This window comes from Cottoperca gobio, chromosome 6, assembly GCF_900634415.1.
Source record: "Cottoperca gobio chromosome 6, fCotGob3.1, whole genome shotgun sequence".
NCBI lineage: Eukaryota > Metazoa > Chordata > Actinopteri > Perciformes > Bovichtidae > Cottoperca > Cottoperca gobio.
Window position 1 is genome coordinate 17,123,387 of NC_041360.1, and position 22,369 is coordinate 17,145,755.

Genomic DNA, 22,369 nt, shown 5'->3' on the forward strand with positions numbered 1-22,369 from the left:
TGACTGTCCCATCTTTCCTGCTTGAAGCAAACTAGGAGGAGCGGTCCCTTCGCTCTGTCCCAGGCAAGATCACCACGCCCAGTCCAGCTCTCTGTAAGTATTAATACTATGTGTTGTCTAAACTGTAATTACTGAACCTGAAAGTTACAGCTCCTCTGCCTATTACATACAACATAACACTATGATCCTGTTAAATAGTTTAAAGTAAGTAGATTAATGCTATTGCTGATGATACTCTCATACATTCTCTTTACTCAAGTTAGATTTATAATGGTAGAGATATGTGTTTTAAACTACATATTGATTGTAAATCTACATGGGCTTTCAAAAGTCTTCTGACTAAGACTGATCAATATCCACTCTGAGTACAAATTTCAAATTCATCAGGCATCCTTATATAGTATTGATTTTGTGCAATGGCTGCCCTGAAAAGCATCTGATTACTTTCCCCCCATCCGTCAGAACAAACAGAAGCTTGATAGCAGCAGTCAGATAGATCTGCTGTGCATTAATACTTCCACTTTGCCTTTTTGTGATGAGTGACTGAAAGGTATGGAGATAAAGTAAGGAATGAATGTTCTCTTTTGTATGTGTGTTTTATCAATCTTGTGATTTCTCTGCTTTAATCATCTCGTCCCATCTACTGAAGGCTAAAATGAATTCAACCTTGCACATGATATCAGATCTGTCGTGCATTTGATTGTCAAACTGGTATCCAAGCATCATCAGCATTGCAATTATTTCAATAATAACAGTACGAATCCTTTTATGTATTTTTTTATTGGCAGGGCTGTGGTACTCCCTATAGGCAGGACCCCGGGATCAGATGCAGCATAATATATGCGGTCCTACTCCAGCAGAGCTGCAGTGTACAGTAATTTCCGAGCTTCCTGCCGCCGGGCACTGTTGTGGTTTGAGAGTATTGCAGACAGAGGGACGGGAATTGTGGAACTGGTCCTGAATAGTAATAGCTTTACAGACGCTTTCCACACATTGCAGCTGTGCAGTTTAGACTGAGCAGAGTGAGCAGAGTTTCTCACACACAGAGGTTAGTGTCTGTCGATCAACTGACGGGAGATGAAATGGGGCCACAGTGACATCTGGTGGCTTTGTATTGTCACTGTGAGGGGTGTTGTGGATTGTGATTATCTCCTTTTGTTTTGACTACTTTGGCCATTACAAATGCATTCTCTGGAGACAAACTATGTTTTAGAAAACACTCTCAGACACCAGTAAGTAATAGGATTTGTGTTATCACTGGCTATTTAAGGTACTTTAACTGAACTTGCTTACTTAGAATATATTCTTAATATTATTATGACTCCAACCTTGACTCGAATGACTTCTCTCCTCCTCATAAATGCCTTTCTGTCATGCTGTTGTGTTTTTCCGTCTCTGTGTTGTTCCAGAAATTGAAGACATTCTGAAGATACTGTAATCAACAAGGCCAACAGGCATTTAGCACTGTCCAAGTCTTGGACTGAACAATGTAAGCAAAGCCAAAGAGAATCAAGCTAGCCTTGACAGACAAAAGCAGGAAGAAAGGCTACGGAGCAGACCAGGCATGTGTGGGAGGGGGGATCATGAATGTGGGCGGTTCAGTCTGAGTCTAAATACAAAAGCTGAGTGCATTAGAGACCTTGAACACTGAGGGTCATCATAAGCCAAGGTTCTGATGGCTGTTATTTGGAAGAGCCCCAAGCCCGTGTTTATAATTACCAACATTTTAATCAGTGTTTCTAATGTATAATGTGGCACCAAAATACAAGAAAGAGCTATTTATGTAAATTTCCAGTTTGACTTACCTTACAAACATATCCTGGGAGCCAAACCCTGCATAAAGCACTGCATGATTCTACATTTAACAGACAGCACAGTCATTAAACAGCTCTTACCAGGCTTATTTACTGCTAATTCCTCAATTGTTTACCTCGTTCTCCTGTTGTTCTGTGATAAGGGCGGAGTGGGGGTGCATGGAGCTCCTTGGCTCCTGTCTGGTGTGCAGGTTGGGCTGGGCTGCTCTGTTTGAAGTGCCATGCGGGGGCCTGTATCTATACCCCGCAGCCGGAGCAGACTGTGTAGAACAGATTTAAAGCTATTCTGCTATTCCCACCTCAGCTAAACGTGTAACCTCGCACTCGCCTCTGATCTGAATACAGATGTGCTGCTGCTGTTACTTCACAATGAAGCTGTTCCAGCCGTGTCAGCTATTGTCCCGCTTGTCTTGTATCAGCACAGCTCCAGCTAATGGCCTCTCATCTGTCCATCTATACAGAGCTGGCCACCATGAACCCCTGCTGAATAGCCCATCCTGGTCATTAAGGATCAGAGAATGCAGCACATAAAGGGGTTGAAGGGTTAACTTCCCTATTGCACGTTCTTATCTGATTTTAGAAATGTAAATGATGTACCCAGAATGCACAATGTCCCCTCAGCCCCCCCTGTGCTTTGCTTGCCTCGGTCGATGTGAAGCTAATGTAAGTCTTTAACCCTCGGATGGACCCCTAGATAATGCCATTATTTCCTCTCTACACATGACAAATGGTCTTTTCCAAGGTTGCTTAGAAGGTATATGACTGATTAATGCATACAACACAGCACTCTAACTCGCCATCTTCTCCACAGTAATGTACACACTGGAATGGAAACAATTTATGTGGTCATCATTTGGGTCCACTGACCCTGCTTCTAATGGCAGTAGCTCTCCTGACCTGTTCTCCCGTACTGGGATAATCAAGATGCAGGACATTGTCTTTCAGACACAAAGTGTTCTTAAGATCCCCATCTCTTGACAGGTTCTGGGGTGGAAGTTGGTATTTCTCTCTAAGCTTCGTAATCACATCAGTTGACTTGTCTGACCTCGGACTCGTGTTTTCGGGAAGAAGTGTGTGTCTGGGTGTTGACATCATTGCATCACTTGTCGGCCATCTGATGTAAATTCAATCCGAGTGACAGTCCTGCCAAAATAGGAATGATGTATTGCACAACAGGCACGCCTTCCACTCTCTCATCAATCTTCATGCCCTTTTCACAGCCTCAGACAGGATGTGGCGTGCTTTTAATTTTAAGCTAAGATGTTTCATTTTTTGGGGGTTTGTATGTTTTTACCGGACAATCGTTATTATAGCTACCCAGTAAGACTTTCAACTAGATGCCCTACTTTGACATTGAATCAATTTTACGAAACCCGAGTGAAAAGTTTTGTTATAGTTTGTGTTTACTACTTGCTGAGTTTCATGCATATCTCTGTATCTTTCCCTCTTGGGGGTCCCTTTTGGGTACAAGCAACATTAGCATTTTGATTTTTTTCTCTGAACTATTCAACAGCAAGCTGGCTTCAGTAAATGTCAACTGGTGTGTTAGTCATTAAGCTTCGGTTGTATAGCATTTTGGAAAGGTCATGTCGAGCCGGCGGGGAAAAGCAGTCATTGATACTCTCTGTGCAGTGGCTGACTGCGACATGGACTCCAGTCGGCTGTTGGCAAGGCTTTAGGGCTTGTTGAGATTGCTTCATTGTCCCCAGAGGCTTAGTCATACTTCTTATACACGTTTGCTTAGGATCAGGGAATTCACAGGAAGTATTTGAAAACATTAGAAATTCAACGGCCTTCTTAAATTATGGACTTGGTTTGCTTTTTAGTTTTTCTTAAAAATGGTATTGTATTTAAAAATGTGTTTTGAATTGTAGGCTGGCTCGGTGTCCCTACGTAAAAAATGAACACTCTGTTCTCTTCTCGCTGTGGTGTGTGTGAAAACTACTCAACTACTGTACTTAAGTACAAAATTAAAGCACTTGTGCATCACTTGAGGATTTCTATTTTAAAGGGGACATATTATGAAAGGCTCTTTTAGTGCTTGTGCACATATTTGGGTATCTGGAGTGCCTCAAAAACAAACTAACACAACCCAGTCAGTTTTTTTGTGGGCTGCTTAGGTCAGAAAACATGGGATTCAACAGCCATGCAGATTTGTCCCCTTTCCCATGTCACATGCAGGCTCATTATACCGCCCCCCCCCATTCTGAGTATCTCCACCCATGGCTTGAGACCTACCTGCACCATATATTTCACACAAGCCAATAAGAACAGACTGGGCTTTTACGGGGAAAGGCTTAAAGACATAGAGCTTTGATTCTCTGGGCCTGACCTGACCCAAACCCAGCGGGTTAGGGCTTTAATTGAATCCCCCCCAGGCATGAATCGGGCTCATGTTAGTTTTTTAAAGGCAGACCTTATATTCTGTGTAATGTCATGAATAATGTATGAGCTAACTTGCCATCAACTCATTATAACTAATACAAAATGTTGAGATTTATAATTAGGTCATTAGGTCATTTGCTCACTCATTGTCCCAATTAATTAATGATGTCCACCCGCCGTCATGTGCTGAACTTCAGTAGGAGAATGATGTATATATATTTTTTTTAAATTACAGTGGATATTCAGGTTTTTTAATCGGGCTCAGACAGAAACTACTAAAACTGAGCGTTTCAGACAGAGGGGGATACAGGTATATCAGAGAGTACAACACATCTAATTAAACATTAAAGCTTGTAAACATGTTCTAGTAGATTCCCAAAATACGTATGAACCTGAAAATAGCCATACTATGTCCCTTTTAAGCTACGTTTTACTTCTACTGCATACATTTCAGAAGAAAATGTTGTCCTTTTATATATTTATCCGACAGCTGCAGTTGATTGGAAAGTAAGTTAAGGGAGCCTTGCTCTTGATTTGACACTGAAGCCTCCATGAAGGATCATTGTTTGACCGAATTAACTGAAGGCAGACTTGATATTGAGGGACTAAGAAAGGAACGGGCTCTACTCATGGCTTGATATTAAATCTCTTGAAATCCTTCAGGTTGCTACCAGCCAGGAGAAAAGGTCAGTTGAAATCACATTTTGTATCGGGCGCTACCTGAGCTCCTGTTAGCTGTGGTTAGAACTAAAGGGAGCTTTTCATCATGCAAAATGACTGTATACGTTGATTAAATATTACCAGTCTGTTTAAAAAATGAGGTTCAAACAGTTCAGTAATACTCAATACTGTCGTCAACAGCTTGAAGATTCAATGTATATTTAGCTTGTTGTCATTTTCTTTTGCTTTATTTCCACCACCCCCGATTTAGCTGTGTTTGCACTCATTCCCCCACACCGTTCATTACGCTCAGGGCCGACCCTGCTTTTACGTGCCTGCCCTGTTTGTTTATAGAGCAATGTGGTTTCACGACAGCATAAACGTAATTGACAGATGTTGATTTACTGATAATCCTTGGCTTTGGTCTCACTGTGGACCTCATAAGGAGTGGGATTGGCTGCCAGCCTCACACGTCCTTGAGTCAAAGCTGCATGTTGCCCTTGACTCACACCTCTCTCCCCATCCCTCCTCTCAGTCTGTGTCGCGCTCTCTCTATCGCAATATTTTAAAAACCTTTATACCCACATAACGGCTCACTGCAGATGTGATTTTATTTTGCTGACATGTCACAGATATGATGACATACGGAGCAAAATGTTCTCCGGGAAGCCCAGTAATTCTATTTTTCAGTGACACATTTTAGTCACAGCTGGGTGAAACAACAATTAATTGAAATTCAATTTTGCATAATTAAACGTTATGTCAAGCAGAGACTAAATGCAGATCAGTTATTACCACTTTGACTGAATTAGAATATGAAAGGGAATTTTAAAAGATAGAATTCAGTGCCACGATGATGAAATTGGTTCGTAAATTGTATAACATAATTATGCAAGCTTTCCATATCTTAATGATACTCTATAATATAACTATGATATATGTACAAGTTATAGTTATATCTGTCTTCATCTGTGTTCACATCTCCATCTCCATCAAAACTAGAATACTTGTAAGAATCCAGAATGGCCTTCTTGTTAAATGCAAGTGGAACGATGTCACGCTTGGTTCTTATTTGTAATTGCATAATTTCTTGATTAAGATCTCCACTGCAGCAGCACAGACATGAAAGAGGAACGCCACACCGCTGTGGTGGCAGGAGACCAGCTGATGTGCAAACCATTACATCCCGTTTTCTCAGGTTTTTTTTCTCTCCTTTCTGCTTCAGTTCTCCAACACCACTTTTACCTGCGTGTGTTTTTAGCACACTACAAGTAATTCCGCTTGGCTTGTCATTTGTGAATGGCACCATGAGATGTTTGAAGAGGATGGTGCTTTCACAGTGAAGACGGGGAGGATGCTGAGGTCAAATATGGCAAAAAGAGGAGAAAAGTGTGAAGTCTGGGTCAAATGAAAGATTGAAAGGAAAAAAAAAAAGGTGGTGGACAGGAAAGGTGGAACATGTGGACGTAGAGAAAGCTCCTGGGCGACGCTTTGCTCTGGCAGGCTAATTGAAGCTCTGAGCTGTCACTCCAATGAAGAGCCCATTTGCTGCATTTTGCAGGCTGTGTGCTGAATTCTGATGATGTTACAGAAAGCCCAGACTACAGATCGACACTGTTTCACTGAAGTCCACCCCCCCACCCCACCCTACCCCATCTCCTGCATGGGGACACACAGCACACATCCCATTCCCCTCCCCAGCTCTCCACAGATTATATGTAACAGGGTCAGAGGCGTTCTGAACACGAGAAGCAAACGCAAAGCACAACATGCGAATATGAATTATTTTGTAAATTTGTTGGGCAATCTCATACATGATAATGTGATATTAGACTCTGCTGGAAGTGTTTTCACTTGTACAGGTTTTCCCTTGTTGGATTAGAAGAGATTACGTCTTCTAGCAGAGCACATAGCTGCAAGTATTCAGTGAATTATTTATCATGAATTAAAGCAGTCAGTTATGAAAATATTTATCTAAAACAGAGTGGGCTTTTTATATGTAAAGCTGGAGCTGATATATTCAGCCACATGGTTGTTAGTATTTAATCAAACTGAATTTAATTACCTGCCAATTTTGTGTTTGACGATACACACTGTTCAGTTTTTGATGTGTTCACAATTAAACAAACATTTATCAAATAGTTATTTAGTATATCTTTCCTATATTTCTCAGAAATGTTCCATTGCACCCAGCTCTAAAAAGGAAACAATGCAAAATGGATGAAGATTGCTAAATGCACTACATTTCTGTCCTGTATAAGTTCAGTGTTTACTTCTTATATGTATTCAGCAGAACAAAATAATATATTTTACATTGTTTCCACAAGATGCAGATCACAGATATATACGGATATTGTAAAGTGAGTGCCAGGCACAGTCTTTTATATAATTGATGACTCTTCCTTCCCTCCCGCTCTTTTATCATTAAGTTTCAATCAACTCTTGTGCCATCAATGATTGTCTGCCCCAGCCTAATGAGCTGCCCAAACAGGAGAGTTATTGATTTGTGCTATTGAATGTTTCACACACATTTGCATATAAGCATGTGCACATACACACTTCTTTCATTGTTCTCAAAAGTTAAGCATTTGGAGATATGAAAATATGTTTGATTTATATTTTGTTTTGTTTATCCCAAAAATGTCCCCCCTAATTTCATTGTTTTTATTTATAGTATTTATTTTGCACAGTATTAGTGATTTGACACCAGACTCTCACTGAGTTAATTGAAGCTGGGAATAACTGCTCAGAGGGAGCCACAGGTGCTGCACAGCACGTCAATTAGAAATCATTAGTCAGTCCCCATCAATCTGTTTATCCAGGCTAAGACCGAATTCATTTGGGGGCTGGTATTTACTGATCAGGAACCTCCATTTGATTCCATTGATTGCTGCACGCTGCCTCCAGGTATAAAGATGATGTTTGATTTTGTTTACCTAACGCTTAATACAAAAGTGCAGTTTTTGCAGAAGTATTCAGATTTACTGAAGTAAAAGTAACAACAACAGAGATACTGTTACAAGTGAAAGTGTTAATTATGCAGATTGGCCCATCTCAGAATAATTAACAATAAGTACAAGTACCTCCGAGTGGTACAGTAATTATAGCAAGTTATTTTCCACCACTGCAAACGAGGTATTAAGAAATGGAAGACGTAAATAGATTGAGTAACACTGTTTTGCTTTGAGTTGAATATGAAACATACTGTCTACGATCGACAGTATTGTATATGTCAGGAATCCCTCTCATTGGCCTGAATGTTGCTAAGGCTTGTGTTTTGGTTACAGGTTGATTGTTCTGACATGATGACAGAGCTTTCACATCCACCATCAGTTTCGTGTTTGTTCTTCTGATGAGGACTCTGATATTTTCTGTTGGATGAAGGCCTCAAAAAAGACTAAATCACTTAGCAACCCTGCAGCTATAAAGGTAGGCTCTGACTGTGTGGAGGTATACAAGAGAGCCTGTAGGAAGATGATAGATAATGACTCTATTTCATGTCAGTTCTTTGAATGTGTGCTACCTGGCAACCACAATCGTTGACAGTGTACATTGTTTATGCAAGGCTCATACTGAAGGACTTAAGGGCTAAGAGTGGGTACTGTATGCATAGTGATGTAACAGCATTTATAGTCAAGAGATGAAGAGGTAGAATAGGCCACACACAAGCACAGTGAGTTTTGAGAGGGCATAGCTGCAATGTTTTTTGGATAAAAGCTTTTGTTTTCTGTAAAAACCCAATTTTTCTTGGACAAATAACAGCCAACATTTACTAAATGAATGCTGTATGTGTAATAATAATAAAAATAAAGTGTAGGGAAATTAAATATGTAGGAGATTGATAACCCTTCCCTTTACCACAAACTGGACCTGCAGATTTGATGACGGTGGTGTTACTTATGCTTGTGGTCAATTAGACCCCACCGAGGTCGAACCCCCTATTAGACTCCTTATGAACGAAACTCCAATAGCATAAATCCTGATAGACGGATTTGGGAAAGATATCGCTGTGTAAACACATCACAGATATAGAGCATATGAAATGATCCACCGTATTTAACCACGTTTTACAGCTGGGGTATCTGAGAACAGAATCATGTTTTCAATCAATTCTCATTAAATGTGGAAGTAGTATCAATCTGAAAAAAACAATTCCGTTTTTTTTTTTGTCTTATGAGCTATTTCTGAGACAATTTCTAGCACAGGTGTGAAGATTTTTATCAATGAAAACAATATTTCCTCTACATCTTATCTTCTGAAGGATGGATACAACCTCCCATCCCATGATGCCCTGGCACAGATCCTACCAAATGGTCGCTACCCTTTCAAGGAGGCAAGGACTGAGCTCCACAGAGCAGCCCAGCAAGAACAGGAGAGACCAGCAGAGAGGCCAGAGGCTACACAGGCCAACAAACCCAACATTAACCACACCTATCAAGTGCATCATGCACATAAACGGTAAGAGAGACAACTACATCCGAAAATCATGGATTTATTGTGATGATCATTGCATGAATAATTTTTTGGTAAGACTAAAATAAGATTTCATGGATTGATTTCACTAATCCATTGTTTTTTAATAAATGTGATCATACCTTAGACCCCCTCTGCTTGACTTTGAGGATGATCCCCACATGGCAGAGATCACCGACCTCCAAACTAAGGTGATTAGACATAATCAATACTTCAACTCTGGAATCAATCAGTGAAGCAATCCCCATTTGCACGTTTAGTTAGTGAACAGTGACATGGAAAAGCAGATGAGATGGGACAGTATGGTGAAGCAGACTTACAGTTTGGAGACGAAATGGCAGATAGTAGAATTGATTAATATTTCTCAGAGTGATTGCACCGAAGGAGGATCGAGAAGGATGGTGCTGAAACTTGTGCTGTTGGCCCTGGGTCTGATTTATGCATTGTGAGCGTTCCCTGCTCACTGTCAGGACAAAGACCACACGGAGAGGAGGGACGAGCTGCAGTCAACAGTTTTATTTAATTGTCTCGGTCAGCCTTTTCAGGTTCCTCCAGCTTCTGCGATCAGGCGTGTTCAGGGGAATCTCGCCGTCAGCTTCCTGTTGACGGTTCGGGACCCAGCCTACTGCAAGAGAACAGAACCAGGCCATCGCCATGTATTTATTATGTGACTGATTTCCTGATTCTGTTCAGCTGTCTGGCCTCCAGCTGGGACACTCCTGTCTCTCCCCAGCAGCCGGCCCCCTAACCACACCCCACTGCCACATGCATGTTCTAACATTTTTCTCCCGTGACTGTGAGGCTTTCCTTATAATTTCATTAATTTATCATCCATGTAGATTTTATGTTAATGCAGGTAGAGTTTCATAGATTGTATGATAGAAAAGCAGAGATCTGAGTATTAAGTGGACAATTTCATAGAGACAGTGCATACATTTACTGTATAATACTGCTGTACATACACAATGATAATGGTATGGGAAAACCTAATTAAATATCTCAGCATCCCAATTCGATCCAGCGATTCTGTCTGTGATACAAGTGTCCCAAAGTGACAGTATGTATGACAGCGAGGCACCTTTGATGTCTTCGAGAAGAGGGAACCTCCAGTATTCACAGGCAGAGACAGACTCCCCTTTTATTTTTGACAGATGATGGGACTTTCCAGACTCATCATGGGGGGGCGTCCTTCCCATCATGCCTGTGGGACCCCCAGCAGAGACACCATCTCATCTACAGTCATGATTGTCACCTTGTCCCTGCCCTTTCAATTAGATGCTCAATTTCACTCTTGTGTCCCACGGGAGTCACAACCACACCATCCGAGATTGGAATCCCCTAATCGTCGCCCCCTCCTCATACATGCAGCTGGACCCTGCTCGCAGTCTCCATTCAATTCTGTCTATTCAATGTGATAGAACGAGTATGTGACAGAGTAGAGAACAATAAGCGTGCTGACGCTGCTAGACAACACGCACATGCCTTACACACAGAAATGTCTTGATAACAGAGCTCTGCAGAAATATGAAGCTAAAGTCAGTGAAGAATTTTTTATCTTTTCAAAAGGGAAAGAAGGGCAACAAGAATGTAAACAGGATGGAGAAAAGGTGCAAGATGTTTGTAAAAATTCAGTGTTGTTTTTTTCGTCTGTCTTGCTGAAACACTCTCATGAATTTGGCATGAGTTTTGCTTCTACAGTTCAGCAAATGGGCTTTCACACAGGATGCTCCGTGAATGCACGACCAGGATTTATCCTATAACCCTGCTTAAAGCTCCCATGACAAAAGAGCTTCACAGGGTAGGGTGTCCCTTCGGATTTGAGGAGCCGGAGTCATGAATTCATTGTACCCACACCTTAGACAATCGATTACAAGAAAATCACACTTTATGGCATAATGGTCTCTTTTGGCTTTCGGTTATGTCCCATTTCTCGTGCCATGTGCTTATCCGAAACCAAGAGAAATCAATTATTTATTAACACGCTGAGACTTTGTGATAAACTGTGCATGCAGTATGTACTCGAAGCTGGGATGTTTTAAAATTATTTTAGTATACAGACATGTGTTGTTGACTACATCCTGGAGGACCCATCAACAGATGGGGTTGAAGAGACATCTAGTGGTGGTGATCATGTAGAACCACTCGGCATCATATTTGTCCCATCTGATTTCTGGAAATGTTTTGTGCATTTTTGTTCCTGGAAATAGTGTGCGTTTATGTGTGTATTTTTTTACTTTAGTCAAAAACAGTCCAAATGTTTCTGGCTATTTGATTGCAAATTATCTTGAGATATTCCATTGGAGGGATAGTTTTAGTCATCTTTGCACTATTTAATCATCCAACCTTGATGGCACTCATGATGGCACTCATGAAACTATGAGCTCTAAAGGGGATTAGTATTAAAAGGGGATACAAGGGATTCAATTGCTCTTTTTTTGTACAAACTATAACAAATATCCCACTTCGAGCGGGACTCGTGAGACTAACTGTCCACATCTCTCCATCAGGAGGTGGAAAACTATCGCTCAGCCATGAGTAAGATGGCAGAAGACATCATAGTGTTGAGGAGACGGGTGATAACGTTGGAGGCAGAAAACAGTCAGCTCCGCACTGACCTGTCTCTGCAGCTGGACATTGGTCGACACCTGTTGGATGACACTGACATCGACGTCATGACCAAGGCTGAGATTGCTGACCGTATAGGTAAGCCACAGCAGAGCAGAGCAGCATCCTGTCTTAAAAACTGAGCCTAAACCAAAACCATGCAAAAGCAATAATTGACATTCTTTCACCAAAAGTTGAGATCAAAAGTAGAACAATATATAGAGATTCATTAATGTCAAAGTTTGTTATCCAGCCAGCAGTTGTTGAACCTTCAGTTCATGTTGGATGGATGGATTTAAGGGCTTTTTACTGGCAGCTAAAGTAGTGATGGTGGACGGTGGCTCGCTGTGTGCTTGCTAATCCTTGTGAATGTCTATTCCCAAGCAGACTGTGCCGTTTTGTGATAAGGCAGCTCATTTAGGCCACGGACCCTGATAAGCTCTGTGGGTAGTACATCCCTTATCTCCTGAAGGACAGTTTGTGACCCTCATGTGAAAGGATGTTCCTGAAGGTCTCTGTGCTGGCATCAAAGCAAAGGGAACAGATTTAAATCCAATCCCACAGAAAAGCCATTACATTTCAAAAGCTTTATTGATGGGGTTTTTTATTGTTATTGTCTAAAAGAAAGAGCCTCAGAACTGACGTGTTAATCATTCTAAATCTGAAAAGCAATTGAAACTTAAGTTTTATACTTTACAGAGCAAAAGTTAAGTCACAAGTTATATAAACTAAACTTGTACCTTTTCTGATTTCAACATATGAAAGTAGCCAAAAAACATCACATGTCTATAAAAATCTGCACAAATAAATGGCATATGTGTAACATTACCCAGATATATGCTCCTGTGTATGATTTTTGAAGCCTCTCTGAAATTCAAGCTGGCCAGTGAGACCAGTAAGGCTGCCTCTCAAAGGGGCAGAATCCAACAGCTGCAGAATGATCTGATCAAGGTTAGAAGATACACATAGACATCTTACACAAATACAACTTAAATAATTCATGTCAGTGTATATGTAGTGTTTATATAGCTGTTCTACTTTCATGTGCGTTGTGCAGAAGAATGACCGTGAGAAGGAGCTGCTGAAGCTTCAGAGAGTTCTCCAGCAGCAGCAGGAGAAAATGAAACGCCACCAGAGTCGCTTGGCAAAGATGGCGACTTTGGAGGCCACAGTGAAACATCAGGAAAAGGTGAACACCTATCTGTATCACAACAGGGAATGTTTCTTTCTATAAATGACAGCTTGAAATGTATGTTAGCATAATGTCCTGTATACTTGTGCCATCCATTTTTTTGCAGGTCATTGAGAAGATGGAGAAAGCATTTGTTAGCAAACTCAGAGAGAAGAATAAGCAGAGTAGTGACAAAAGGCTGGTGGGGAAAAAGCAAAAAGGTAGATGGATTCAGTTTAGCTAGGGGATAATGTGTTTTCACAAAAAGAAAATAACATCTCTTCATGCTGTGTAGGTGAGACTGACCACAGAGAGGAAGAGATAGAGTCGGCCCTGGCAGCAGAAAACACTCGTCTCAGAAGAGAGCTGGACAGGATTCACCAGCAGCTTGTCCCTGTCATTATACAGCAGTCAGCACAGGTACACCTACACATTCAAGACAGTATCCACTGTTATGAACATTGTGTAAAACTCTCATCGGAATAAAGGTCTGGGGATTGACAGCTCAGATATTCCATATATATTGAGCAATATATTTTAAAATGTTATTGTCTTACTCAAATATTGTCTTGAAGTTACGGAAATCTCAAATTGACGTGCGTCAAATCCCCCTCAGACGAAAGAAGCACTGCCAGTCACAGATAGATTGAGTTTACTAAATAAACTGGAGAGGGCCGAGGCAAGAGCCCAAACACTGGAGACTCAGGTGAAAATCCCCAAAAATGTCATACTGTAGATGTTCAGTATATGTTTCATAGACGTATTAGGTCACTTATCAGTCTTTCATTCATGTTTAAGTGGATGATTTGCCTGTGTTTGCATGTATTACAGCTGCTGGAGAACTCTAAATTATGGGGGAGACAGAAACAAGAAATGTTGACCCACTGAGTGAGCACAGCGTGGCTTTGTCCGGACGTCCACCACAATCCTTCATTATGGCCCTTCGGTCAGTTGAAGGGCAGTTTGCCCTTCAAGTTGTACAACAACACACCATACTGTGGCTATGCATAATTATTTGATTGACATGGAGTTCTCTTCTTACAGAGATCCGTGACACGCATTGTATCAGCAAGGCAGACAGATGAAAGAAGCCCCATAAAAAATGACTGAACTGTTGACCCAGACTAAACAATACACACTCACACACAGTAATGTGTTAATAAAAAAAAATATATATAGAGAAATAAAGAGAAGAGAAATAGATAGAGAGAGAAGAGATATAGATAGAGATAGATATAGATACGAAATAAGAGAAGAGATAGAAGAATAGGAATAAGAGGATAGATAGAGAATAGAAGGATAGAATGAGAAGAGATCGAAGAAAAGAGATGATAGAGAAGAGGAGAAGAGAAGAAGAGAGAAAATAGAATAAAAGATAGATAAAATATAATATAGATATAATTATATATATAATTATATATAATATATATTTCTATATATTATATATATTTATATAATATAATATATATTATATATATAATATAATATATAAATATATATATATTATATATATAATATATATATTATATATATTATATATATAATATAATATATATATTATATATATATATATTATATATACACCTGTATATATATATCTTATATATATGGTATATAATAAAATAACACATATTACAAGACATTTTATGATTCAGTATTTTTTTATTCATCGCTGGTAGATATTTTAAAATACGTTTTCCATATGCACATGGAATAAAGGCATCTGTACATTCCAGGTGTGTTTTAAAATATTGTACACACACAGACTACACCTTTACCATCATGCTGAAATTACTCACTAAGTAATATACAATACATATAATTACTGATCACTAGTTATAGAATTACTGAGGTATTTTGTTCATGCAGGTTTTAGCTTTTTCTTTCTTAATGTTTTCTTGTTCTCTATCATCATCTAAGGTTTGAATTATTATGATTATTTAGTGTTTATATTGTGGTGCTTTCTTAAGACCTTTACAATTCACTGCAATAAAGCTCTATAGATATGAGCCTAGCTTATCATGCACCACAATTTGTCTCTCAAACTTGGTGTTATCGACTTGTATGTAGAGGCTTCAAAGTCAATATTATAGGTTTCTCTGGTAAGAGAATGAGTTGGAAGGTACTCTGCACTTCCACATGGCGCTGCTTCTCCACTCTGAAGTTCTCAAGCATCTGCAAAGATGAAAGATAATAAACACAGTTAATAGGTTGTGTAAATGCGCCGCAGAATACAGTGAAACGCCTCTTTATTCTCTGTATATCTCACGTGGATAAGGAAGATTTGCATCTCGGCCTCAGCTATTCTGCGTCCTAAACACTGACGGGGGCCGAAGCCGAAGCCCAGGCTTCTGAAGTAGTGCGTCTCTGTCCTCAGCCAGCGAGAGGGCTGATACTGCTCCGGACGAAAAAACACTTTGGGGTCTCTGCCCATTGCATACAGTCCTAACTGGACCAGAGTCTGAAAACACACAAGCAGTTTCTATAACAATACTCAAATACAAAACAATAATTAGATTATTTATATTTATTTTAACTGCCTCTTACCCCAGCTGGGATGTGGTAGTTTTGAATAATGATATCTTCTGCTGTGTATCTTTGCAAGCTCACTGCAACTGGGTGTAACCTGAGGGATCAAAGTGAAAGATTTATATTAAATGAGAATTATTCATTTAGGAGATGACAGAATTGGGAAAATAACGAAATAGCTCATTTTCAGAACTAGGCTATGGGTTAGTCAGAGAAATATCATCTACAGCTCTGCAGTATCATTAATATCATCACATATCTGTCACTGCCATATTTTTCACCTCAGTGTTTCCTTCAAAGCTCCTTTGACCAACGGAATCCGCTTCAGCATCTCCAGCATGTCTCCCTGGCTTTCAGCTCGAGCTGCAGCCACCTCGGCCCTCAGCTCCTCCTGGAGGTTGGGGTACCTAGCTAGTTCATACAATGTCCACAGCAGCGTTATAGAAGTCTGAAACACACAAACAGAATCAAGCAGAAAGCCAAAAACAAGTCCCATTCTGGAGAGTAAATGATCTTCATCAGTGTTTACTTACTGTATCTACGCCTCCTGCCATTAGCTCAGTGATGCTCGCCTTGATGTCTTCAATGGACAGCTTGTCCAGCATGAGCAGGCTAGCCAGGACTCCTGGGTATTTCTTTGGAGGGCCACCTTCCAGACGTAACTGCCTGTAGATGTTGTGGATGCAGCGGTCCGCTGATGCACAAAAAAAGAATAGAACTGAAATAAGAAACTGCACCATGTACAGTGCAAACCTAAAACTAGAAAGTGAACTGACACAACACTTAAAACGTTCATCCTCTGACTCCTACCTTGGTTGAAGATCCCATCCCAAGCCTCCACATGGTCGCGCCATACCTTCGCTCCAATCTGCCTCAACAGAGCAGGAGGTATGTACAGCATGGGTGAGGTAGTCTTGAACATGAGGGTGATGCAGTCAATAAAATGTTGAGCTTCAGGGTCGATGTAGTCCAGCATCAAACCTAGACGCTCTCCATACAGCACTGTGCTCACGGCTGTGTAAGACGGAGCAAACGTGAGACAAAGACAAGCAATATGTGAGAAAACAAGGGTGTTGACCTACACGGTGAGAGAAAGTAATTATAGTTGGATTTCAAGAGAGATAAAAGTCAGTCTTACACTCAAGTGCATATTTAAAGAGCTCTTGAGAGAGGTCAGTGGTCCATTTGTTCTGGCCATTTCGCGTTATTTTTTTGTGAATTCTGGCCACAAAATCCAGACCCACTTCATCCAGCAAAGGCACAAAGTTTTCCATCACCTTCGGGGAAATCACCTCCTTGTTGAGAATCACACGGTTTGATCTCCAGTCTTCTCCATTCCTGTGGGAAGAATGGATGTTAACTTAAACTACAAACAATAGGCACATTCTTATAAAACTCTTGGTTCCAGGAAAGTGACAAAAATATATATAATAATTTACACAGGTAAAAGCGGTTAATACTATCACATACTTTAGTAAAACTCCATATTTGCGATTCCTGTAGTCTCTGTATGATGTCCATGCTTCAACTTTCAGCCTCTTAGGATAATGGCCCTCCGCTCTGAACAGGATAGCAGCATCTTCAGGATTGATGATGTTGACGCTTTCGTAATAACCTACTTTTTCTCTGACATACAGAAAGTCAGAGGGGAGAAAGAAAAGAGGGAACAAATGCCATGTCAGTCGCTTGTTTTCAGATAACATGGCCTTGTGAATTGTAAACTAAATTGTTTATATTTAGACAAGAACATTAATTTTAAACTTGTGACATCATTTGTTTAGTCTACTTATGTTTACCTAAGATAGATCGTAGACGACTAGTGTCATTATATTTAATATTTATGCAAACTGCTTTGCCTTCCGTACCTGTAAATGGGTCCAAAAGTGTTGAAGTTCTGCAACATGATGCGGTGAAGGTTTTTGAAGCCATCCAGTTTCCAAAAGTTGTACAAGTTGGCCACCCCATTCTTCCACAGTCCAGGAATCTCACTGAAAGGCCTCATAGTGCTGTTGCTGTCTGAGTACGCCTGTCTGACCACCGGCATACTGCTGCTGCAACGCACACCTGTCGTCAGCTCTCCTATCCAGGACAGGGGCACCATCACCGGGCTGCGCCACACACTCCACCTGACCATCACGTCAACAAGAATTCTCCCTCTGCTCTACCTTCAGCAGCTACTCAGGCTCTCCTAGGGACATCTGCTGCAAAACAAGGGGGCTGGTCTAAAGAGTTGGCCCCCCTTGCTCTGTGGATCAAGGCTCTTCAGTTGACTCTACAGTAGATAGATAGGTACAGTAATAGAATACACCGCAATGCAGTATGTCTGGGTACGTTGAGCTGTGTGACTTACTGAATGTTATCTTGTATCATAGCGCCCTGTAATCATCTTTGTGTAAAATGTGAGACTATGCCACTAAACATAAGGCCGTTAGAGCTCCAGAAAGTTTGTTGTCTTTGTAAACAAGCATTTGTTATGATTTGTGAAGAAAGACGAGGCCATAGCAGTCACTCAGTTTATACACAATCAACGTATACATGAAAAGCAGGCACTGTACAGTAAAAATTAAAGATTTAATAAATATATATACAAATGCTATTATATATGCTATTTCTTAAGAAGCGTTATGATTTCTTCGAGCTTCATGGCAGTCTGAATGTCTCCCTGTATTTTCAGTCTGCCAGTGGTGTAAGCAGCGAATGGTTGTAGCTCGCCCTGGAACATGGTCAGAAGGTCGCGGTCACTCATGCTCAGTGTCACATCTGGCTCTCTGCTCAAAGGCCCAGCTCCAGCTGCACCGCTGCCTACAGAACACACACGGAGCGATTGAAATATTTGATATTAATGCAACTGTACTTTTGTTTTGCTTCTAACATTTGAGCAATTATTACACACATTTAGCACAACTTGAATTCAGTTGCTGGATTTATCTCAATAGCTCTTATAATTGTGGTATATTTACAGCGATATGTAAAACATCACCTTGGCTCAAATCCACATAGTAACTGTGATGTTGTCCATCTTCCGAGTTGACGTCAAACTGGAAGCATGCCCCGACCTGCTGGACCAAAGCTTCAGAGAGCAGGAGCTTGACCGCGTCAAGCAGCTCTTCAACAGAACCTGGTGTGGCCTTGACAGCCTGAGCTGCACTGCTGAGCTCATCTGTGAACGTTAGGGTGTCCTCTGAGGAGGAAAAGCCACAGATGTATTACACAACATAATCAGAATGGGTACATGTTGTACAAAAATAGTTATGTGCGAGTGATGCCATACCTTGTTGAGGCTGTGAAATGCTACTGTGGCCCAGAAAGTGCATGGCCAACTGCTGAATGGGGCCAGTGAGGCCTTCCAGTCCAGGCACAGAGGGTGGCATGATGAGGGGTGCTGTGGGGCCTTCCCCTGGTGCTTTAAGTACAGATCCCAGGGTGAGCTCTACCCTGTCCACCTCCAGCCCCCAGGGTTGAGTCATCTCATTTATGTCCATCTGAACAGAAAAGTAAAGGATGTAAGTTTGACATGATTCAGTGAAAAGCCAGCAGAGAGAGGAAGTTCAGTGTAGTCTCACCCCGAGATATTCTCCAAGTTTAACTCTCTGAGTTTGGATCTCCCTGACAGTCTTCTTGGCCAGGCTGTAGGTCAAAGCCTTGTGTGCAGTCATCCGAGTTGAGGCGTTCAGGTCCTGGACTGATAGTACTGACATGACGGGGTTCCAGATCCTGAACTGGATGTCTGCTCCCACTGACAACACACCGCCATCCAGAGTAATCACCTACAGGAGCAGAAATACCTTTTATATGAATGCAGGTCACCTAAACACACGGGTCAACATGTGTCACAATGCTAAGGAATGTAGAGACATCTTCTCCTCATTCTTAAAGCCGATTAAAAAAACTCATAACTGTGAAAAATGCTTAAACTTATAAAACTAAATGTGTCCATCAGACATCTATTTGCATTTAATTTCGGAGGTTTATGGGAACAAACACACAAGATAAAAAACAAAACATTTAGCAGACAAAAGATTTTTACTGGCATGAGAACATTTTCATAATACTTGCAGACAGCATGAGGTTGCATCTTTAGGTATCAACAGATGTGCTGTCACACTAATAATTTAGAGATCTCTCAGTATCAGTTTAGTTTCTCCAGTTTCACACTGATCAACGGTGCACCAAGAGTGCCACCTGTAGGACAAAGTAAGTCAAGACACGTTGTGTTTGCTGTAACCGTTCCACTTGTTCAAACTTCCTAATGCACTTTCAATGGATGTGATGGAGAGCAAACTCCACAGTGGTCTTTCGAAAAAATACATTCAAAAGTCTATCTGAAGCTTATATGACTGACTACTGTTTTAAGGAAACCGACCTTTAACGTTTGAAGACTTCATGTAAATTAAGCCTGCAGGGGAATGTAAGGGAAACTGCTGATCACAGTAGTTTTCTGCATTTCTTCAGTGTTTCAGCATGTAAGAACTTGAACAAGTTGATCCTCACAGTAAGTAACTAATTATAAAGTCAGTATAGTGGTTTACCTGGCAGGGAGGGATGTTGAAAGCACGGGTGCGCAGGTCTACTTTCTGCCACTGGTCAATGAGGGGCAGCACAAGGACAATACCAGGGCCCTTTGGAGGACCAACGCGACCCAGACGAAATGTTACTATCCTCTCGTAGTTAGGCACCGTCTACAAATAAAATGAGTCACAGTTGGTTGTTTTTATTTTTAGCAAGTGAGTGGACATGCTGTGGGAGTACCTGAAGAGAGATCATTTCACCTTACCTTCAGTACAAACCATCCTGTTATAGGAAATGTTATGAAGGTGCAGATGTAGACGAAGAAGATGACAATCAGGTTGCAAATCCAGGACAGCCATCCTTGGGAGGTATCTTGAAGAAAAAGAAAAAGGATTCTTAGTTTAAGGTATTTTCAGTAAATCAGTCAACCTCTGAAATCAGGTGTATGATGTCATGTGTCTTTAAGTGGAGCTTTTTTAAAGTCTGAGAAAATGACTCAAGTTAGGATTGGCTGGAGACAGCAACATTTGAACAGAAAGCTTGCATTACAAACTGGAGGTGTGGAGTTTGAAAGACAGTGTTTGACACAAGGGCCTTAGGAAACATGCTATTGAATTGCATTATGGGAAGTGTAGGATCCAGTGTTTTTGGAGTTAAACACATCCTAGACTAAATTTCAGCAGGTTATACTCTCTAATTTAAACCATGCTGTCCCTGTCATCCAACCTTTGTTTAGTGCATGTTCAATGCTATGTAACGTGATGGGTCTGGGCACATGTTTTACATGTTTTATGTTCAGAGTCTGTGAGTGTCTATTTGTGCGTTTCAGATGGGTGCAAGATACATTTACCTTGAGGACAATACAAATAAAAGTAACTTTGAAACAAAAAACATGATGCACACCTAGTTCCTAATTTTTTTGTGTGGTTTGCCATTTATGATCAAACAATATAATGTATAGTGTTGATCATAAATGGCAAACCACTCATATTTAAACAGTGAAATAGTTCAAGGGAAATACCCTTTTTATTGTATTATAATATTTGAGGCTGGTTTCTTTGACTTCAGCCCACTGTCTCCCTCCTTATAGACATTTATTATATTCTATAGGCAATGACAGATAGCTACCAGTATAGTCGTGTTCAGAAACATTGGGGATGTTGTCAGATGAGAAGCCTTTGTGGAAGCCGCGCTGTGTGAAGCTGTCAGTGTCCACAAACAGGCCAGGAGTCCTGGGACAAGTGGAGTCTCTCTGAGGGAGCAGCTTATACGACTTGCTAAACATTGTTAGGTAAACAACTGTTATAAGCAACTTCAAATTAATTATCTGCTGCAGCTGTCAACCAAAACCGCCTGGTTTCTTACTTAAATGGACGCATTAGCCTTGCCAGCTAACCAGCGTAAAGTTCTTCCGTGTTTTGGTCCAGCTCTTCTTCTCGGTGTTTATTCACGGCTCGTAAATGTGTCCATTACTGCCACCTAACGTTACTGTAGCCCAGCTGGAGTTTACATCCAGGACATAGTCCCACGTTGATAAACCTTTAACTTTCAAAGTCTCCCGTTTACAATATGTTTGCAGTCAGGTGTTACTGGACTGGCTTCCACAGTCAAATGCAGGCTATGAGAGGTTACCCGAGGATGGAAGAATGCTTTACCAAATATTGTCCTATTGTCCTATTCCAGCAGACAAATCATATAAGATCCTGACCAGTATTGGACTTTTGAAGCCAATATCAATGTTTGAGCTTTTTTTTTTTAATGGTAACCTGTTACTACTTCTTACAACACATAACAAACAGTTTTCGATAACACAAAATGCAGACCAAAAGATATGTACTGAGTGAGTTAACAGTGACAAAATAACCTTGTGAGAGCTTTCTTCTAAATTATCTAAAACATATCTTGTTATTAATGCACTGCAATTTCTTGTTACACATTGGCTGGCAGTTAATAAATTATCTGTAATAAGCTAAAATTGTGTAATGGTCAGACTGTAAATAATAATAATAATAATAATAATAATAATAATAATAATAATAATAATAATAATAATAATAATAATAATAATAATAATAATCTTTATTTGTATAGCACCTTTCATACAAGAATTGCAGCCCAAAGTGCTTCACAGCAAAAACATAACAATTAGTACAAGATTAGACAGAATAAGAGCATTTACAGTACAATAATCACAGTGTAGATGTAAATGAGTCTGAAGTACCAT

At 40.5% G+C, this 22,369-nt stretch overlaps 3 protein-coding genes across 5 annotated transcripts; 1 reads left to right on the plus strand and 2 right to left on the minus strand.

Annotated features, from left to right (window-relative positions):
• On the plus strand, positions 1 to 14,053 carry ccdc33 (coiled-coil domain containing 33). Of its 2 annotated transcripts, XM_029434365.1 has the most exons (11): positions 1 to 93; positions 8,147 to 8,288; positions 9,121 to 9,317; positions 9,460 to 9,523; positions 11,840 to 12,035; positions 12,799 to 12,887; positions 12,994 to 13,125; positions 13,235 to 13,328; positions 13,403 to 13,527; positions 13,724 to 13,813; positions 13,939 to 14,053. In XM_029434365.1, the coding sequence occupies exons 2-11, from the start codon at positions 8,238 to 8,240 to the stop codon at positions 13,993 to 13,995; spliced, it is 1,095 nt and encodes a 364-aa protein (XP_029290225.1). In that variant the 5' UTR covers positions 1 to 93; positions 8,147 to 8,237; the 3' UTR covers positions 13,996 to 14,053. The 2 variants fall into 2 exon arrangements, with proteins under 2 accessions (XP_029290225.1, XP_029290226.1); XM_029434366.1 differs by lacking the exon at positions 13,724 to 13,813.
• A 931-nt stretch (positions 14,054 to 14,984) lies between these two features.
• On the minus strand, positions 14,985 to 17,986 carry LOC115009786 (cholesterol side-chain cleavage enzyme, mitochondrial-like). Of its 2 annotated transcripts, XM_029434020.1 has the most exons (10): positions 17,802 to 17,986; positions 17,502 to 17,715; positions 17,107 to 17,262; positions 16,775 to 16,974; positions 16,447 to 16,650; positions 16,170 to 16,330; positions 15,918 to 16,084; positions 15,655 to 15,733; positions 15,377 to 15,568; positions 14,985 to 15,282 (listed from the first exon to the last, which is right to left on the minus strand). In XM_029434020.1, exons 2-10 carry the CDS (start codon positions 17,678 to 17,680, stop codon positions 15,160 to 15,162), a joined length of 1,461 nt encoding a protein of 486 aa, XP_029289880.1. In that variant the 5' UTR covers positions 17,681 to 17,715; positions 17,802 to 17,986; the 3' UTR covers positions 14,985 to 15,159. The 2 variants fall into 2 exon arrangements, with proteins under 2 accessions (XP_029289880.1, XP_029289879.1); XM_029434019.1 differs by having other exon boundaries at positions 17,502 to 17,986.
• A 149-nt stretch (positions 17,987 to 18,135) lies between these two features.
• On the minus strand, positions 18,136 to 21,796 carry stoml1 (stomatin (EPB72)-like 1). The gene is made up of 7 exons (XM_029434022.1): positions 21,274 to 21,796; positions 20,411 to 20,517; positions 20,166 to 20,315; positions 19,200 to 19,403; positions 18,908 to 19,118; positions 18,617 to 18,817; positions 18,136 to 18,438 (listed from the first exon to the last, which is right to left on the minus strand). The coding sequence occupies exons 1-7, from the start codon at positions 21,428 to 21,430 to the stop codon at positions 18,242 to 18,244; spliced, it is 1,227 nt and encodes a 408-aa protein (XP_029289882.1). The 5' UTR covers positions 21,431 to 21,796; the 3' UTR covers positions 18,136 to 18,241.
• Positions 21,797 to 22,369: the final 573 nt, after the last annotated feature.

What these genes read in the sequence shown, in the direction of transcription:
- ccdc33 (XM_029434365.1), top strand. Translation starts at nt 8,238, where the DNA reads ATGAAGGCCTCAAAAAAGACTAAATCACTTAGCAACCCTGCAGCTATA. An exon ending in GCAACCCTGCAGCTATAAAG is followed by an intron (nt 8,289 to 9,120) that starts GTAGGCTCTGAC and finishes TATCTTCTGAAG; the next exon opens with GATGGATACAACCTCCCATC. An exon ending in CAGTGAAACATCAGGAAAAG is followed by an intron (nt 13,126 to 13,234) that starts GTGAACACCTAT and finishes ATTTTTTTGCAG; the next exon opens with GTCATTGAGAAGATGGAGAA.
- LOC115009786 (XM_029434019.1), bottom strand. Translation starts at nt 17,770, where the DNA reads ATGGTCAGGTGGAGTGTGTGGCGCAGCCCGGTGATGGTGCCCCTGTCC. An exon ending in GCTTTGAAGGAAACACTGAG is followed by an intron (nt 15,734 to 15,917) that starts GTGAAAAATATG and finishes TTGATCCCTCAG; the next exon opens with GTTACACCCAGTTGCAGTGA. An exon ending in ACTACCACATCCCAGCTGGG is followed by an intron (nt 15,569 to 15,654) that starts GTAAGAGGCAGT and finishes GTGTGTTTTCAG; the next exon opens with ACTCTGGTCCAGTTAGGACT.
- stoml1 (XM_029434022.1), bottom strand. Translation starts at nt 21,430, where the DNA reads ATGTTTAGCAAGTCGTATAAGCTGCTCCCTCAGAGAGACTCCACTTGT. An exon ending in TTCTGAACACGACTATACTG is followed by an intron (nt 20,518 to 21,273) that starts GTAGCTATCTGT and finishes TTTTTCTTCAAG; the next exon opens with ATACCTCCCAAGGATGGCTG. An exon ending in CATTTCACAGCCTCAACAAG is followed by an intron (nt 18,818 to 18,907) that starts GTATGGCATCAC and finishes TTTCCTCCTCAG; the next exon opens with AGGACACCCTAACGTTCACA.